This window comes from Sander lucioperca, chromosome 22 (genome assembly GCF_008315115.2).
Source record: "Sander lucioperca isolate FBNREF2018 chromosome 22, SLUC_FBN_1.2, whole genome shotgun sequence".
Taxonomy (NCBI): Eukaryota; Metazoa; Chordata; class Actinopteri; order Perciformes; family Percidae; genus Sander; species Sander lucioperca.
Window position 1 is genome coordinate 15,541,676 of NC_050194.1, and position 15,245 is coordinate 15,556,920.

Consider the following 15,245-nt stretch of genomic DNA (forward strand, 5'->3'; position numbering starts at 1 on the left):
GTCAACATTTGGGAGGGGGAGTAGAGGGTGAGAGGTAAGATAAATAAACTGCCAAGCCTGACAAACATCAGGATGACACCTTGAAAGTGCATCTCTGCAAACAGCAGATGCTGTGTTGAAGTCAGATGTACAATACAATGTACAAATCCTAATAGCAAGGTTTAATGATTATAAGTTTAAATATTCGCTTCAGGTCTGAATGTGTGGTCATTCATTACACTTAACACAACATCTCATCATTTCACAACACAAGTGACTGTTTTATGTTATGAAGCGTAAACTCTCATCAGATTGTATCCATGAGATTAACAATAAGGTTAATGTACAATGGTAAGTGCTACACTTACAGCAACCAAAAAACAAAAGAGTAAATCTGGACATCTTCTCATACACGTGTATAAGTCCAAAGCCAATGTGTATGCAAATGTATGTTGGGGGCCCAACGTCTATCTTACCAGGCAAAGCGTGGCACTCTGACTGATTCTGGTCCCACTGACAGTTGAGATTCAGTGAGCAGCTCTTGCAGTTGGCAAGCTTGCTGCACACATGCTCGTTCCGCACTGGACACTCCGTGAAGTTCCTCACGTTCTACAGAAAAAGAAAGAGGAGAGAATAGAAAACACAGGACGGTTGACAGAAGCTTTAAATTTAAGATAGATCCAAAAAGTGTGGAACTGTTGAGAGCTCATGAGAGTAAATATCTTTCACCGCTAAAATACAGTCCTGTTTAAACTATTATGCATTACATTTAACTAAAAGGTACGACATGTGGACAATATATACTCTTCCTAAACAGAGACACCATAATAACCTGAATTATCACTTGATTTCAACAGTGAAGATGACCAATATCCCAAGCTTACAAACACAAGTGTGTGTGTGTGTGTGTGTGTGTGTGTGTGTGTGTGTGTGTGTGTGTGTGTGTGTGTGTGTGTTTCAGAAGACCAGAAGTGCTCTGACGCCCCCTGTTGGACGACTCACAGAGGAACAGTTGCTGGAGGCAGAGATGCACTTCTTGTCATCACACCACTGGCACCCGTTGGTGTTGGCTGTACAGCTGGCACAGTCTGAGAACCGGTAGCACCGCTCGTCCACTGTGACTAAAAACATATAGGGAGAGGGACAACAGAGTGCAGTAATGAGTGTATATGGTCCAAAATCACACATTTTCTGGAATACATAAGATGTATCTATATTTAAGTAGAGGGAAATAGTTCCTGAGGAATATGAAAACAATACGCATGAAACTAGTTGATAACCTAAAAGGAAGAGCATTCTGTTGAAGTAATGAAAAGTTTATTATTATTAGTCAGAGCTAAAACCAAAACAGCAGTCATTCAGAATAGCAAAGAGCCTAAATGCCTGTGTTGTAAGTGTGGAAGAGCAGATAGGAAACATTCACTCTGCAAAAAAGTGGAAAGTTAAACCGCAAAAAGTTTTGAATTTCTCACCAGGTTTAGGGGTGCAGAATGAGGCAGGAGTGAGGCTTCCATTAACCATACTGGGTTCCCAGGGAAGACAGCGGCCTCTACTCCAGATGCAGCGCACCCCCGGCCCAGCCTTCACACACCCTTCCTCTGCCAAGAAGGCCTGGCAGCTGGGGGGTCGGTAAACAAGCACATCGTTGAGCAGCACGCCGGAGAAGCCCCCAAACACATACATAGACCTGGCAAAGAAAACGTGAGAACAGAGTGTAAACAAGAAGGCACAAAATAGAGATAAACTTGATTGTTCTATTTATTTCTACTTATTAAACACTTCAGAAGGGTAAAAAAAAAAATCACTCTACAAAAAGTGCAACAAAGTAATAACAGGCAGTAAAATGTGATGTCATGACCTTGTTTAATAAGCAGCCACAAGATATGTGTAGTAAAAACTTGTAGTTTGTGTGAAGCGTCTGTCCAGTGTGCTTTAGTCTGACTGCAGATTCCATAAGCGAGACTCACCCATTGCTGACCACAGCAGAGTGACCAAAGCGGTTGACATCCCTGTGCAGGTCTGGTTTAGGCAGGAGTCTCCACTCATCACAAGCTGAGGAAAACACAAAACAATATGTAAACATCTGGTGTGTCTTTGTCCTTATGACATTAGAGAAGGTTTTTGACAAACATTTTTCAAGTTGCTAATAACACCACTGGAGAGGTCACCGTTCAAATGGTGGCATAATGTTGAGAATAATATGAGTCCTACCGATGTCATACGCAAGGAAGTCAGCAGAGAAACACTTGGCGCCGTTGCTGAGTGATGTGTCGTTGTGTGTGTTGCCGCCGAAGATGAGCAGGGTGCCGCTGAGGAGCACAGCTGAGTGCAAGTACCGTGGAAAGCTGCTCTCTCTCAAAATGAACCTAAAACATATGCATGTCAAGGGCAAGAGTAATGAGAAAACACGTAACAAACAGATTTACATACACCGACGTGAATGCATAATGAGTATGTGTTGATTTACCATGTCCGGGTGTTAACCTCATAGCGGTAAAGGTCGTCAACAAGGCCGTACTTGTTGGCAGGCAGTGCCTTATAGCCTCCATGAATATACACACTACCACTGGCACTGTCATAAGTGCTGCTGTGGCCGTAACCTCCCTGGGGAACGGCACCTTTGGTCTCAGGCACTAGCCACGTGTTGGACCCTGACAAGAACACATGTACAGGAATCTTTTATTGCAGTAAAAAAAAAAAGAAAATGATAGGAATCAAATGATATTTTCAAAAATGTGCATCCTTAATCACTTGGAGACAGCTGGGCTCTTCACCCTTAACGTTTTGACATTATTTGGCAAAAAACAGATAATGCATAAATGGCAGTCTTTTTGTTGTGTGCACTTTATATTTTATAGGTTTTGATTTAAATGTCAAAGATGTCATGCGACAGGGATAGGATATAAAATATAGAGAGCTCAAAGAATGAGAAACAAGCAGTCTCTTTAAGCTGTGACTCACTCAGGCTATACTCCTGAACGTTGCTGATGTAGCTGTAGATGGGGGAGTAGCCAAAGATGACCAGCATAATGGCCTCGCCCTCATCTAGCGAGACGCAGTGGGCCGAGTGACCCTCCACAGCGTAAATCTGGGCTGGTGGGCCAATCACAGGGTTTCTCCGCTGCCACGTCCGACTTGGTATGTTAAACACCCACAGCTCGTCTGTCACATTCGCCCAGCCCGCCTCCAGTTTCCCACCAAACATATAGATATCATCCTGAGAAAAAGAGAGTTGAGTGTTTATACAAGCATGCAAAGAAGCTGATGCATGCAGTAATAAAAGCAAAAGGAAAGGCTGAAGTGTGTCAAAACATATAGATAGAAAATGTAGGTACCTTTCAAACAAGCCTGTTTCGTTGTAATTCCTTCCTCTACTTTTCAGTTTATAAAGCCATAAAGCTTGTTCATGTTGACAATATAATCGATATATGGTCATGAGAAAGAAAACATGTCTCTAAGCTTTGTGTTTGAAGACATGTAGTTATTTGAAGATGACATGTTAATACTGAAAATGAGCAATTTCCAATTGAAAGCGACAGGTGTGGTTTCCTTTTTGTGTGAGCAAACTTTTATTGCTCTTCCACCCCATCTAATTCTCCCTCCCTCCTGTTAACATTAGCGTATTTTAAATTACATCTGTACCCAGAGAGGTTGAGGCATATGTGTATGTGTGTTTACCTGGTAGGCAGCGAGTGAGTGGCCGTATCTTGGCACAGGGCCACTGTTGATGGGAACTGTGTTCCAGATGCCACTCTCCAGGTTGTAGCTGCAGAGCAAAGCAACAGAACATTACACTTTAATGCATGACCTTGTGCTGAACATGAAACACATTTATTAAACACTACACACATGCAGTTTGTCCCTCCGTGACACATAAATCTAATTTTACCTCATGATCAGCTGATGTAATCACAAAAGGAAGCAGTTTCCTTCATGTCAAAGGTACCGCTTCCAGTCACAAAAAGAACTTTTGTTTAGCTAGAGGTTTTGCACACTGATAAACACGGGAGAATTCATGTTTGTAGGCATTCACTATACAACAGCTGGTCATGTCATCGCACATTGGTCATTAATTCAAAATACTTTTGGAGCCCAGGATCAATTTTCCTCAGAAATCATAGCACCTGATGTTGAACAAACAGATGGATCAGATGGAGAGCGCGTGTCCAGGCAATTCAGATTAGTTAACTCTGAGCCAGGACATGACTCAGCACAGATGTCAGCCTTTTAATCAGCCAGTCTGCATTTTATCTGGACGCGTCATCAAAGTACACTAAATACTAAATTCTCAATTTCTCAAGTCAATGCACCACCTATACTTTCACAAAGCAAACCACTGAAAGATTAACTCCCACACTTGCCAGTTTTGACAAAGCGAAACAGGTGGCCCTAACACTAACACAATGGTCAGGACTTAATCTGAGAATGCAGTGGACTGGACAAACTACCAAATATTTGTTATTGTTTCATTTTTTTCATTCAAAAACAAATAAACAGACATTTTGCTTGTGGAAAAATCTATACTCTGGGACTTACTTGAGAATCATCTGGAAAGAGCTGTAGTTGAAGGTGTATCCGCCCACCACCCACATGACCTTTTCTTGCACCACAGCCTTATGGGAAGCTCTGCCGAGTGATGTGCCAAACGGCTTGACACTTGGTAGAACCCAGAAGGACTCAGTGGAAGGTACAGTTAGAGAGCAGTCTGGGCCTACAAGACGGGATGAGAAAGAAAGAAAGAAATAACAGCTGATAGCTCATAGCTGCACTATGTACACACATTTGTTTTTAAGATTATTTTTGGGGGATTTTTAGGCCAGCTTAGACATGAAATGGGGAGAGAAAGGGGGGAATGACATGCAGCAAAGGGCCACAAGTCGGAGTCGAACCCGGGCCCGCTGCATCGAGGACTGAGCTTCCGTATATGGGTGCACACTCTACCAGGTGAGCTACACAGGTGCCCCACTATTTTAAGACAAAGAACTACATTTATCTGATGCTGAATCTCTTTTAAGGATGGATTTTTTCAGCAGCATCTGACACGTTTTCATTCCTACTCAGTGAAATAGCAAACATGCCTCTCTCAAACCCAAACGAAAGCATAGCCTCTCCTTAACCGAACATGACAGACAGGGAGGTGTGAATATGTTTAACTGTGTGTGAATGAAGGCCGTGCTGAAAAAGCACATGCTTTTGCTAATGACTCTGTCAAGTTTCATCACGTGAAAGTATTTGGTTCCCTCCAGCTGGAGGCTACATAATAGCGCTCTGTCACAGGGCTTATCGGCACGGTACCAATCAGCATTATGACACAAAACAACACAGCTGTGCACACTTGTCTGCTAACACAGTCTCTTCATTACATCTTCCTACATGATCATTTTTACAACCTGTGATTGCAAAAGTATGTTGCATATGATTCATCACTCAGTGTTTTGAATGTGGTGAAATGATTCAAAAATACTTCAATTCAGTCTTTTTCTATTGTGTGTCAATGCTGAGAGTGTATGTTGACAGTGAAATAGCAGATACCAAAAACATGCAATGCCAGAGCAATGAAATATTACTTGGTTTGGTTTAAGCCAATTCTTCGCAATCTGAAAGCTTGCAAACATCTGTTGGGTTTGGACAGAGCTGACTGTTACCTTGCCAACTGTCATTGCAGACGCACAACTTCTCCCCAGTGAGGTCGCAGTAGCCGTGGTCGGGGCTGCCGCAATTGTTCCTGCAGTACGGGATGTCACAGGCCTCGCCTTTCCAGTACTTATCACATTCACAGTACACTCTGCTGGCGGCCGAGTTACCAGGGGTGCACTTCCCATGGCTAGAGCAGTTATTGGGACAGGAGTTGATCCTAGACAGAAGGATGTTTTCATTTAGCCAAACACTGTATGCACTATTTAGGCCACTTGCAGACCTTTACTTGGAGACTGAGGAAGATTAATGAGAATCATCTAGCGTTTGGCAAAGGTGCAGCGGATAAAATGATTAGTAATAAATGAAAAACTATCAAGCAGGTCACTGTTCATTAACAGTGATTGTTGCTGTGGGTTTTAGTGCAGCAGAAAAGCACTTGTACCAGCCTTTTTTTGTTGCTGAAATGTAGGATGCAGAAACAGGTTACCATCCATCAACTAGCTAGGAGAATTAAATGCACAATTTACAATAAATCATCAATGAAAACCTGATGTCTCTAACACAGGTAATGGCCTAAAACACAAGCTGAGCAGGAATTGGTTCCAGGTCAGGAATCCTAATCTAAAAATATAAACAATGTGAGGTTTTTATATGTTATATGTTATGTTTAGGTTCAAATGAAGAGCCTGGCTAACTTACGAGTAAAATATTTCAAATCCTGTCAGGTTATATGCAGCATCGCTGAAAAAGTGGAGTAGTGCATAGCCTGAAGTTGTCTCAACCTCAGGAACCGTCTCATTTCCTCGTATCTCTGGCACGATGAGGCCGCTGTGGAGAAATGCAGGAAATTCATTGGCATCACTTTCTCACAATCGCAACCCGCACCAATTCTAAGTTACAGTTACAAACCAATAACTCTGCTAAATCAAGATAACCAGACACGTTACATTAAGTGAAGAGTAAATTAAACAGCCTGAAAATCACGTCTCGCTCCGGTCTTAAAAAAAGCATCCATCTAACCAATACCTATTTATGTATTAACCCTAAAGTATCAATCCACTCTTTCACTTTGGAGTTTCTTACCTGAAAACAGCAACCATGGGGGCATATATCGAGTCTCCATCATAGACGTACATATGGTCCCAACTACATTCTGTGGCAAAGTGGTTAAATCTTAACCGGAGAACTGCATTTGGACTGCAAAGGAAAGAATGAAATAATGGTTTAGGTTTCAAGGATGGACATTTGAACAACATACACATTTGTTTTCCAAGTCACTGCAGGATTCATATGTTGTTGTTCCCAAAATGTTTTAAGGACCCCAAGATGATAGGCTGGCCTCCCTTTTCTTCCTGGCAATAACGTTTCCAAACAGCTCCGTCATCGCAGTGACCGTGGTTACCATGACAAGTTAAAGCATCAACTGGTAGATTGCTGATTAAAATGTAGTAGTCAAACCCAGCTCAACAGACAAACATTCAGAACCCTTTAAAATGCTACAGACGGCCACTTTACATTATACTGTGTAAGCAACAAAAGTACACTTCCTTCAACAGAGATGCTGATCTTTGTTTAATTGTATCAATCAGTTTACGCTGCATTATTAAATTTGTCTGTGCATGCTCAGCTTCAGTAGAACATACCAATTTACAAAAATACTTACTAGCCCTCAATGAGCCAGGTGCACTTTGTTTTGTACTTGTAGTTGATTGGACCATCGGTGAGGTATCCTGAGGGCTCCGTCAACCTGAAAGATCACAGAGGTGGGACAGTTAGCACAGGAATACTGTATGCTGCCTCGAGTAGAATGTGTAAAGTCAAATGCCTGAAATACATTTGAATCTAAAGAAACAATTATTCTAATGGTTGTTCCATGGATTGGTATATGTATACATGTAATTATTGGGCTACACATTAACTGTATTTTCTTGCTGTTCTGGATTTTTTTGCAGTTAGGAAAGTAGCATTTTAAGTTAAAGACATAAAAGTAGAGGAAACAAGAGCATCTTTAACCACAAGTCATCATCTAATTTGTTGTGTTGCCTGTCTGAGACATCAAATACATGAATAAAAAGCAAATGTTTATATATTGTTGTTTGGAATCTTTTCTTTCAGAAATAGCATTTCATAAATTGAACACTGCTTTTTAACAGTTAGCTAATGTTAGAAAAAAATAGGGAGTAAGTAGATTAGCCTAAGTATATGTTACTTCTTAAAATCATCCTCACACTCAGCTTTAGAAATGACAATCTTTTTTAATGTCCCTAAAGCAGCCCTACAGCAGCATGACACCCAATCAGTGGTCAGACTGTCCACCTGGTGAAAATCACAAAGATTTTATAGGTGCGTTTTGTAGTTCAGAACCAGCAGCATGGAACAGACACCAAGATGTTACGACTCAAATTCATAAAGTACACCCAGTCTAAGGCAGCTCTGTTGTCCTGGTGCAAAGTCTTCTATAAAGGTGAAATCATGTGTCCAACTTTAGTGAGCCCAAGGTCAATCCCTGTCAACCAAAAGATTCAATCATCTGTCTCTTAAAAAGGTTCCTCTGCTGCGTTCTGGCCTTGCCTCAAGTCTGACACTGGAAACAATTTTCAACAAAGTATTCTTCACAGTAGTGTGTCACAATGATAAACGACTTCTGAATGGACATTCCTCACTGTCCCATGTTACAAGAAATTTGTAGGTATCCCACCCACAAAACGATTGCGATGAGGAGACAGATTACCAAAAACTAGTTTCCCCACACAGTGATGCTTTTTTTCTGGTTTGCAACAGATTGTATTTTGATAAAACTCATTACTTCATGAATCCACAAAATGAGTTATCTGTCAGTTGATACCGTTCAGGCCTTGAGATCACAGAAAGACAGAGTCCTGGTTTCTTTATTTCTGACTTTCAAAGCTTCACGAATACATACTGGGCTCTCGTGGGTGGTCTGAGTAACACAGTAACTGAATTGTATTCCCTTTTTATGTACCTGTCAGTTGTTTTGGATGCATAACATGAGAGTGTACGAGTATAAATAAAATATTACTTTCGATTCAGAGGTTTTGAAGGATAATGGCCTAAATACAGTTTTAATCTAATAAAGATGCATATATGCATACTGATGAAGTATGCATACTGTATAGTATGATCTTGACCCTTTTTTGTGTCAAACATTGTTTTGTATTTTGTTTACAACTCACATCAGGAAAGCGTATATGCAAAGTCTTTATGCAAAGTCTATTGATCGATATAAACACCCAGCTGCATGCAACCAGCAATGAGTTAGGGCAGTGTAGACATCCAAGAATGAATGAATGTTTTATGGCGCACTTTGGACTTCCCAGGGAAATTATCCTGTGCAGTCCCTGAACGTTTCAAGACTGTGTTCCCGCCGTCCATGCCACTGTGATGTTTGGTCCTTCTCCATTTGAAATCAGACATTATAACGCATCATAAACAAGAAAAATAATCTGTGATGCTGAATTAAACTTTCAAGATAGGATTGCACACTTATTATGAGGGAAGCCACAACATGTTTTTGCAGCAATGTGTAAGTGATCATGTATTAACCAGGGTGCATGCCTCCATTCCACTGACTACAGAGAAGCTAACAGTTAAATTATCACATTTCAGTGGTTTGTCTTTAGGTGATGGGAGGTTATTCCCTGACAACATACCTAATGACAACCCATACAAAACCTCAGACACACATCAGGAGCAACGGTAATTACTGTGATCAAAGCACTTATGTACCAGAGTGTGCTTCAGGTGTACTGAAAAGCCATTAGATGTTCCTGTCAAGTGCCATGCTCAAGATTATCATTATACAGCAGTTTGATGTTTTTCTTCTGTCAATTTCCATTATTTTCCTGCTTTCTCCTAACTACTACCAAATGTACACACAATCCTTAACTCATTGCACCTATTAGGGGGTTGACATAGCATTTACCTGTGCTGATAAACACCCATATTCTTCCAGTTTAGGAACAATAGACATAATCACCATATAGGCTGCAAGGCATTTGCAAAATTAGTTGCAGATGTCTTCTCTAAGCCACTGTAGGCTTGTTTCTCTGGCAAAAGCTAAAGCAATTTATTTTTTTATGGATTTTATGTGCAAACGCATCAGGCCGTAAGTCAGAATAATCGTGCGTGTTAGAGGCTTGGTTTTCTGGTCCATGCTCACACGTGCAGATTGGATTGTGCAAGATAATTGCACTCATTCCTTTAATCATCAACATCAGACATGTGAGTAATAATTACACATGCCTATATCTCCAGGGAACAGGGATAAATCACAAACAACTAATTAAAGGACTGAGGGAGGCTACAGGCAAAGTGAGAAATTTTCACCAAACGATCAGTTGAATCAAATTAGTCAATCCACCAAAATCTAATCTGCAACTTTTTTGGACTAACTGTTGAAGTCAACATTAAAACATTGTTCCAGTTTTTTAACTGAATATTTGCTGCTTTTTTTGCCTTTTGTGGTAAACTATGTATTTTTAAGTTTTGGACTGCTAGCTGAAAGCGAACAGTGTTGAGCTCAACAGGTCTGTTGAGGCTGCTAGCTCATTAAAAAATATAGTTAGGTTTTGAACAACAGTTCGGCTGGTTACTGAGCATGTAAGTGTGTAAAGGGGTTTTGTCTTTGACATGCGAGACAATTATTAACTGCAACCCATCTCCCAAAAAACTAGGTGCACTAAGGTCTGTTTGCTGAGTACCAATGATCTCTACTAACACTGTTGTTTGATGTAAAACAGCCACTTCTGGATCATATTTGATCTTAACTTACTTTAAGTGGCTCAGATGATTTAAAATCTAAATATGATCAGAATTACTAAAACAAAGACACTGCATCAATCTGATGTTGATCACAGATTAAATAAGATGTAGTGCATCGCCACTTACTTGAACCTTCCTTGGCAATGCTGGCACTGGTCTCCAACCCATCCACGATCACAGATGCAGGATCCGTTGATACATTTTCCAGATAGACAATTCTTGTCACACGGTTTCGCCGGGGAGGCGTGAGTGAACAGTACAAAGTAAAACAAAACATAGACCACCAAGTATCTGTTGATACCCCGCAGATCGCTGTGGGTGGCTAATTTGGGTCCAAAAAGAAGGAGTTCAGTCTTACATTGCCCCCCAGTATCCATTTTTCTGCCAGGACGACCAAGCCGAGTAAAAGACCGGGGCCTTTAGCTCTGCTGGAGAAAGCCTCGGCTATTCAGGCTGTTTTAATTATAACAAAGAAGTCCTGCATATTTGTTGCATGTTATGCATACTCACATTAAAGCTAAGCCTGTTTACAAAGCAAAACGGCTAAGAAAATGTAATGTTATTAAAGTGTGTATAAAGGCTGCTTGTTTAACCGCATGCATAGATTTGGAGTGGGAGGAATTCCCTTCACCCTACCTCTTGTTGAAAGAACCTACCAAAAAAGCCGACCATCGATTAAAGCTAATTAAGCAGCTAACTCGTTGAAAATTGTGACTAGCCAATACATCATTTGTTAGCATATGTAGCTTATTTGTAGTTTGGCCTCTGCTAGGTATAGTAACGTTACAGCAGTGATTCAAGACCCCTCTCTTCCAAATGCCATTTCAGCAGCCATTTTAACGCGTAAACAATCCTTCAGACTGAAACAAGGATGTACATTTTAACATGCGATGGTCCTTCCACAAACCGCTGCAATTTAGCTGAATCTTTACCACAGAAGAACAAAGGGGTTGTGGTGTTTGTAGCCCTGGACCTAGTGCGAAGGCTGCCGCAGTCAACATGGATGTGGTGTGGGAACTGGAAACCTATTCTTGCCGACTGGGGGGCATTGAGCTAATACTTTGCACTGTTGTTAATCCTACTGTCTATTCCCACACAGCAATTTAGGCACCTTCAAAAGTAGACTTCATTGACAACAGTGTGTCGTGGCGTCTCCTTGTATTCCAGTGGGGAAAAGCACCGCTGGTACTCTCAAAACATCACAAGAACTGGCAGCGATGGATTTGCTAGCGCAGCGACACTAGACAGTTCATCAGGTTAGAGAAAACTAAACACACCATGCGCATGCGTACTGGAAACGGGTTTTATTTAAAGGTACAGTGTCAAAAACCCAAAACCCACCAATTCTATGCGGCATTTAAAAGCTTCCAGCTAGCGGTCCGTATTCGTATTTTCGAGACTGAGAGCTACATGGAAAAATATGCACCAAACAAGCCACTTTGAAGTTTCTCAGGTCAAAGATGTCCACTCCAATACACTCCAAACATAATTGGCGACATTGTGTCCTTGTACTTTTATCTTGAAAAAATGTCACAAGCAGAGAGGGCACTTTATTTTTTGATAAGATAAGTTACAGTGGTAATAGAATTGACTCATTTGGTTACATCTTCCTTAAAGTCATACAGAGACTATTTTATTTTTTATGATTGTATGCTCTGTGTAATGGTTTTGTGTTCATATATCATACAATCTTATTTAGTTTTTAGTTACGTAATCAATAACAACAGGCTTTTCCTCTTCCTGCACATTCATTTCCATTCATTTTGTAGGCTATATAATTAGTTTGATTTCAGCCTGTGCAAATAAACAAAACTGATTTAGCTTCTATTGTTATAATTTACAGCCTATTACCATTATATGGCAAGTAGCAGTAGGTGGTATATTGCAAATATTTAACCTATAACCTATTAAAACAATACATTGCAAATAGCCTATATGTAGATACGGGCTCTGCTGTTTAAGACACTCTGTGCAGTTGTGGGTCGAAAACATTCCGGGTTGTCAGTCCAGCCAACAATAAGAAAAAAAACAAAACAAGATCACACCAGTTATGCTATTAAGTGAAATAAATAAATAAACAAAACTGTATATATCTTACATTCATACTTTTTGTATTCTTGGCTTTTAATGGAACATCATTGAACACTGTAACAGGGAAGTGATAGTGAGGATGGTCGACAAAACAACAAATAATAATAATCATAATCATAATATTAATATTAAAGATGTCACAAAATAGTCTACTTGTGGTTGAGGTCCAAAGAGGTAATTTTCACAGCTACAATTGTCTTGAACTTAAGCAAAGCAGAGAGGCTGAACTGCATCTGCATTTGAATTGTATGAGATTTGCATTTCAATTTGTCTGGTAAAATGATGTTCTTATCCTGCTTGAGGTCCTGGCACATCTCAGGAAATTTCAATAACTGACACTAAAGGTTGGAGAAAAAAATCAGCGACAAGGTCAAGGAGGGACATGCGCTTTTTAATAAAGTCTCTTATCATTGTGTTTGAGGAGGCTCTATTGTGGCTGTACGGTACCCTAACATGAAATGCAGTACATCTCTCTGAGAGAGCACTTATATCTTTGTTTGAGATGAGGCTAGTCGGGGTGCTGCTTGCTGCCAGCTGCTAAACTGAGGAGTCTGACAGATTGGGGCATTGGTGGAGTATGCAGTGATATAAAGCAGCAGAGAAATGTGAGATGTGCTTCTGTTTGTGTCTATCATGCTGCCGATTCAATGGCAGATGGAGCATGGCATAGTGTTGGGAATGAAAAAAGGCTTAATTCTTCAACTGCATTTTCACATAATAGATCATGTTTTTACTCAATATAACAGAAAAGCAAAAAATAACTTTCAAATATGCACAAAGTCAACATTAATATTCTTCATTTGTCATTTTTGGTTAGTTAAAAAGATTAATTTATCTGGAGCTGTCCACACTTCTACATCAACGCCTGCAGGTGGCAATGTTGCACAGCAACATACAGGCATGGATCCACAAATGCAAGAGAGTGGGAAACTACAGCTTTATGGTTTAGGCCTGGAGGAATAGAGCAGGAGAAACTGACCAGAAGTTTATGTTCTAACTGTCTAATAACATTAGTGATGGCTCTGTTGTATCCAAGTGTCACAGTAAGCCATAACATGGGAGACAGTCCCTGAAACCATTGTTGTTTGTACTATTTACACCTCTGCTTTTTCTGTGACATGTTGAAATGCGTTCTCAGGAAAAGGCCTATGACTGTAACCACTGTTTTTTCCATATGCAAAAGTTATGCCAAAATAATATTCCACTATGGCAACAAAGCTTGTCAAGAATTTCCATCTAAAAGCAATATTTATAGCCTAATAGAAGGGATTTTTGTTTTTGTTTGTTTATTCCATCTTGATTTACAGTAGATCGTCTATTGAGATACAAGTCTCTTGAGAGAGATGAAAATGGCAGCACAGTTACGGTATGAGCCAACACAGACACTATAGGATGAAGTGTAAGGAAAATAGGATGTGAGGAAAGAAATACAACTTTAAAAAGAATTGTTGATTCAAAGGGATAGGGATAGTTTACATTATTACATTATTTCATTAATGTAAATTGTACAGCTCAGCTCCTTTTGTAAATTTAAGACAGTCGCTCAATTAGCTAAAGACGATCTAGGAATAAATCCTGTAGCTGCGTTCCAGACACAGTAAAAACAACTAATGGAACAACTGCTAGGGCACCGTGACACACAGTGTCACATGTTGTCATGTTACCCACAGTGATTCTGCTGAGATATAGAGACTTTTCTGTTTCACAGCTGGAAGTCTTTGTCTGGAAATAATCAGCTCCAAAAGTCATCTAAAGACTTGTGATTTTTATAGAGACAGATAGACAGATAGTCTTGGATTGTACTGTACTTCAAAAGTCATTGGAATTGTGCAGCATACATCCTGTTTGACAGACTTGATTAATGTTTAAGACAAAATAACTTTAACACAGTATTGGTTACAAACAAGTAAAGCAACAAGTGTATTTCGGGCATGTTAAATTTTGTGAATCATCTAAATACCTGTCCTCTTCTAGATCTTATTTAAGACATGACTGTTAGGACATTCAACTTCTATACTCGCTCTGTGTTCCCCAAACAAAACCCCAAGATTTAAGCTGTCACAACAAGTATCACCTCGATATTTTCACGAGTCATCCGCACACACTTTGAAACCTGAAGAACCTGTGTTTACTTTCCACAGAGGTTACCATGAACCTGAGCACACATAAACTAAAAACAATATTATGGCGCTATGACTTAACACTCTTCTACTTTAGCCACAGGAGAGCCTCTTGACGTTTAGTCAGGTGCACGCACCTCTGTGGTGCGGGGAAACAAGCACCATCTCTACAAGGTGTAGTGTGTCTAAAAGCCAGTGCCCTCTGCATTCTTGGTCTAAATGTTCTTAAAACAACAGGGAGGTACAGCAGAGTCAGTGGATTCAACTTTCTTTGGAAATTCCCAGACGTAACAGTAAGAGGGGGGCGCATGGTTTAGACTAGAATTAGATGAAAATACCTAAATAAATGGGGGGTCTCTTTTCAGGGGATCGGTGGTGCATTATGTGTCTGTGTATATGTGTGCAAACATGAGAAAGGCCCCTGAATCAAAGAGGGTCCAGTGTTAATTTGGAGTTGAGTCAGTGACCCTTGTCCTCTGATTCACAGCTGAGGAATGCTCTTTGTGCTCCAATCCACAGCAGAAAAGAGGAGGGAAGCCCACTCTGCAGTTGCACCTCTAACTCAAAAATGTAATCTTGTAAAGTTCAAGTATGTCTGACCCACTCAGAAACACCTACACACACATACCTCACACA

The 15,245-nt window shown here is 40.3% G+C and overlaps 1 protein-coding gene across 2 annotated transcripts in view; it reads right to left on the bottom strand.

Annotated features, from left to right (window-relative positions):
- The window catches only part of atrnl1b (attractin-like 1b), a 60,893-nt gene extending 49,226 nt beyond the window's left edge, over window positions 1-11,667 (bottom strand). The window contains exons 1-14 of one of the 2 annotated variants that reach the window (XR_004107660.2): window positions 10,525-10,775; window positions 7,280-7,363; window positions 6,700-6,813; window positions 6,316-6,444; window positions 5,625-5,833; window positions 4,516-4,690; window positions 3,658-3,745; window positions 2,941-3,196; window positions 2,447-2,630; window positions 2,191-2,345; window positions 1,947-2,031; window positions 1,452-1,666; window positions 982-1,100; window positions 456-588 (exon numbers count right to left, since the gene is read on the bottom strand). Coding sequence is in view for 1 of the 2 variants with exons in the window: in XM_031315068.2 (XP_031170928.1) it covers window positions 456-588; window positions 982-1,100; window positions 1,452-1,666; window positions 1,947-2,031; window positions 2,191-2,345; window positions 2,447-2,630; window positions 2,941-3,196; window positions 3,658-3,745; window positions 4,516-4,690; window positions 5,625-5,833; window positions 6,316-6,444; window positions 6,700-6,813; window positions 7,280-7,363; window positions 10,525-10,775 (2,197 nt within the window). In the remaining variant the exon portion in view is untranslated. Of the gene's footprint in view, window positions 1-455; window positions 589-981; window positions 1,101-1,451; window positions 1,667-1,946; window positions 2,032-2,190; window positions 2,346-2,446; window positions 2,631-2,940; window positions 3,197-3,657; window positions 3,746-4,515; window positions 4,691-5,624; window positions 5,834-6,315; window positions 6,445-6,699; window positions 6,814-7,279; window positions 7,364-10,524 lie in introns of both variants that reach the window. The other variant, XM_031315068.2, reaches the window with a different exon arrangement.
- Window positions 11,668-15,245: the final 3,578 nt, after the last annotated feature.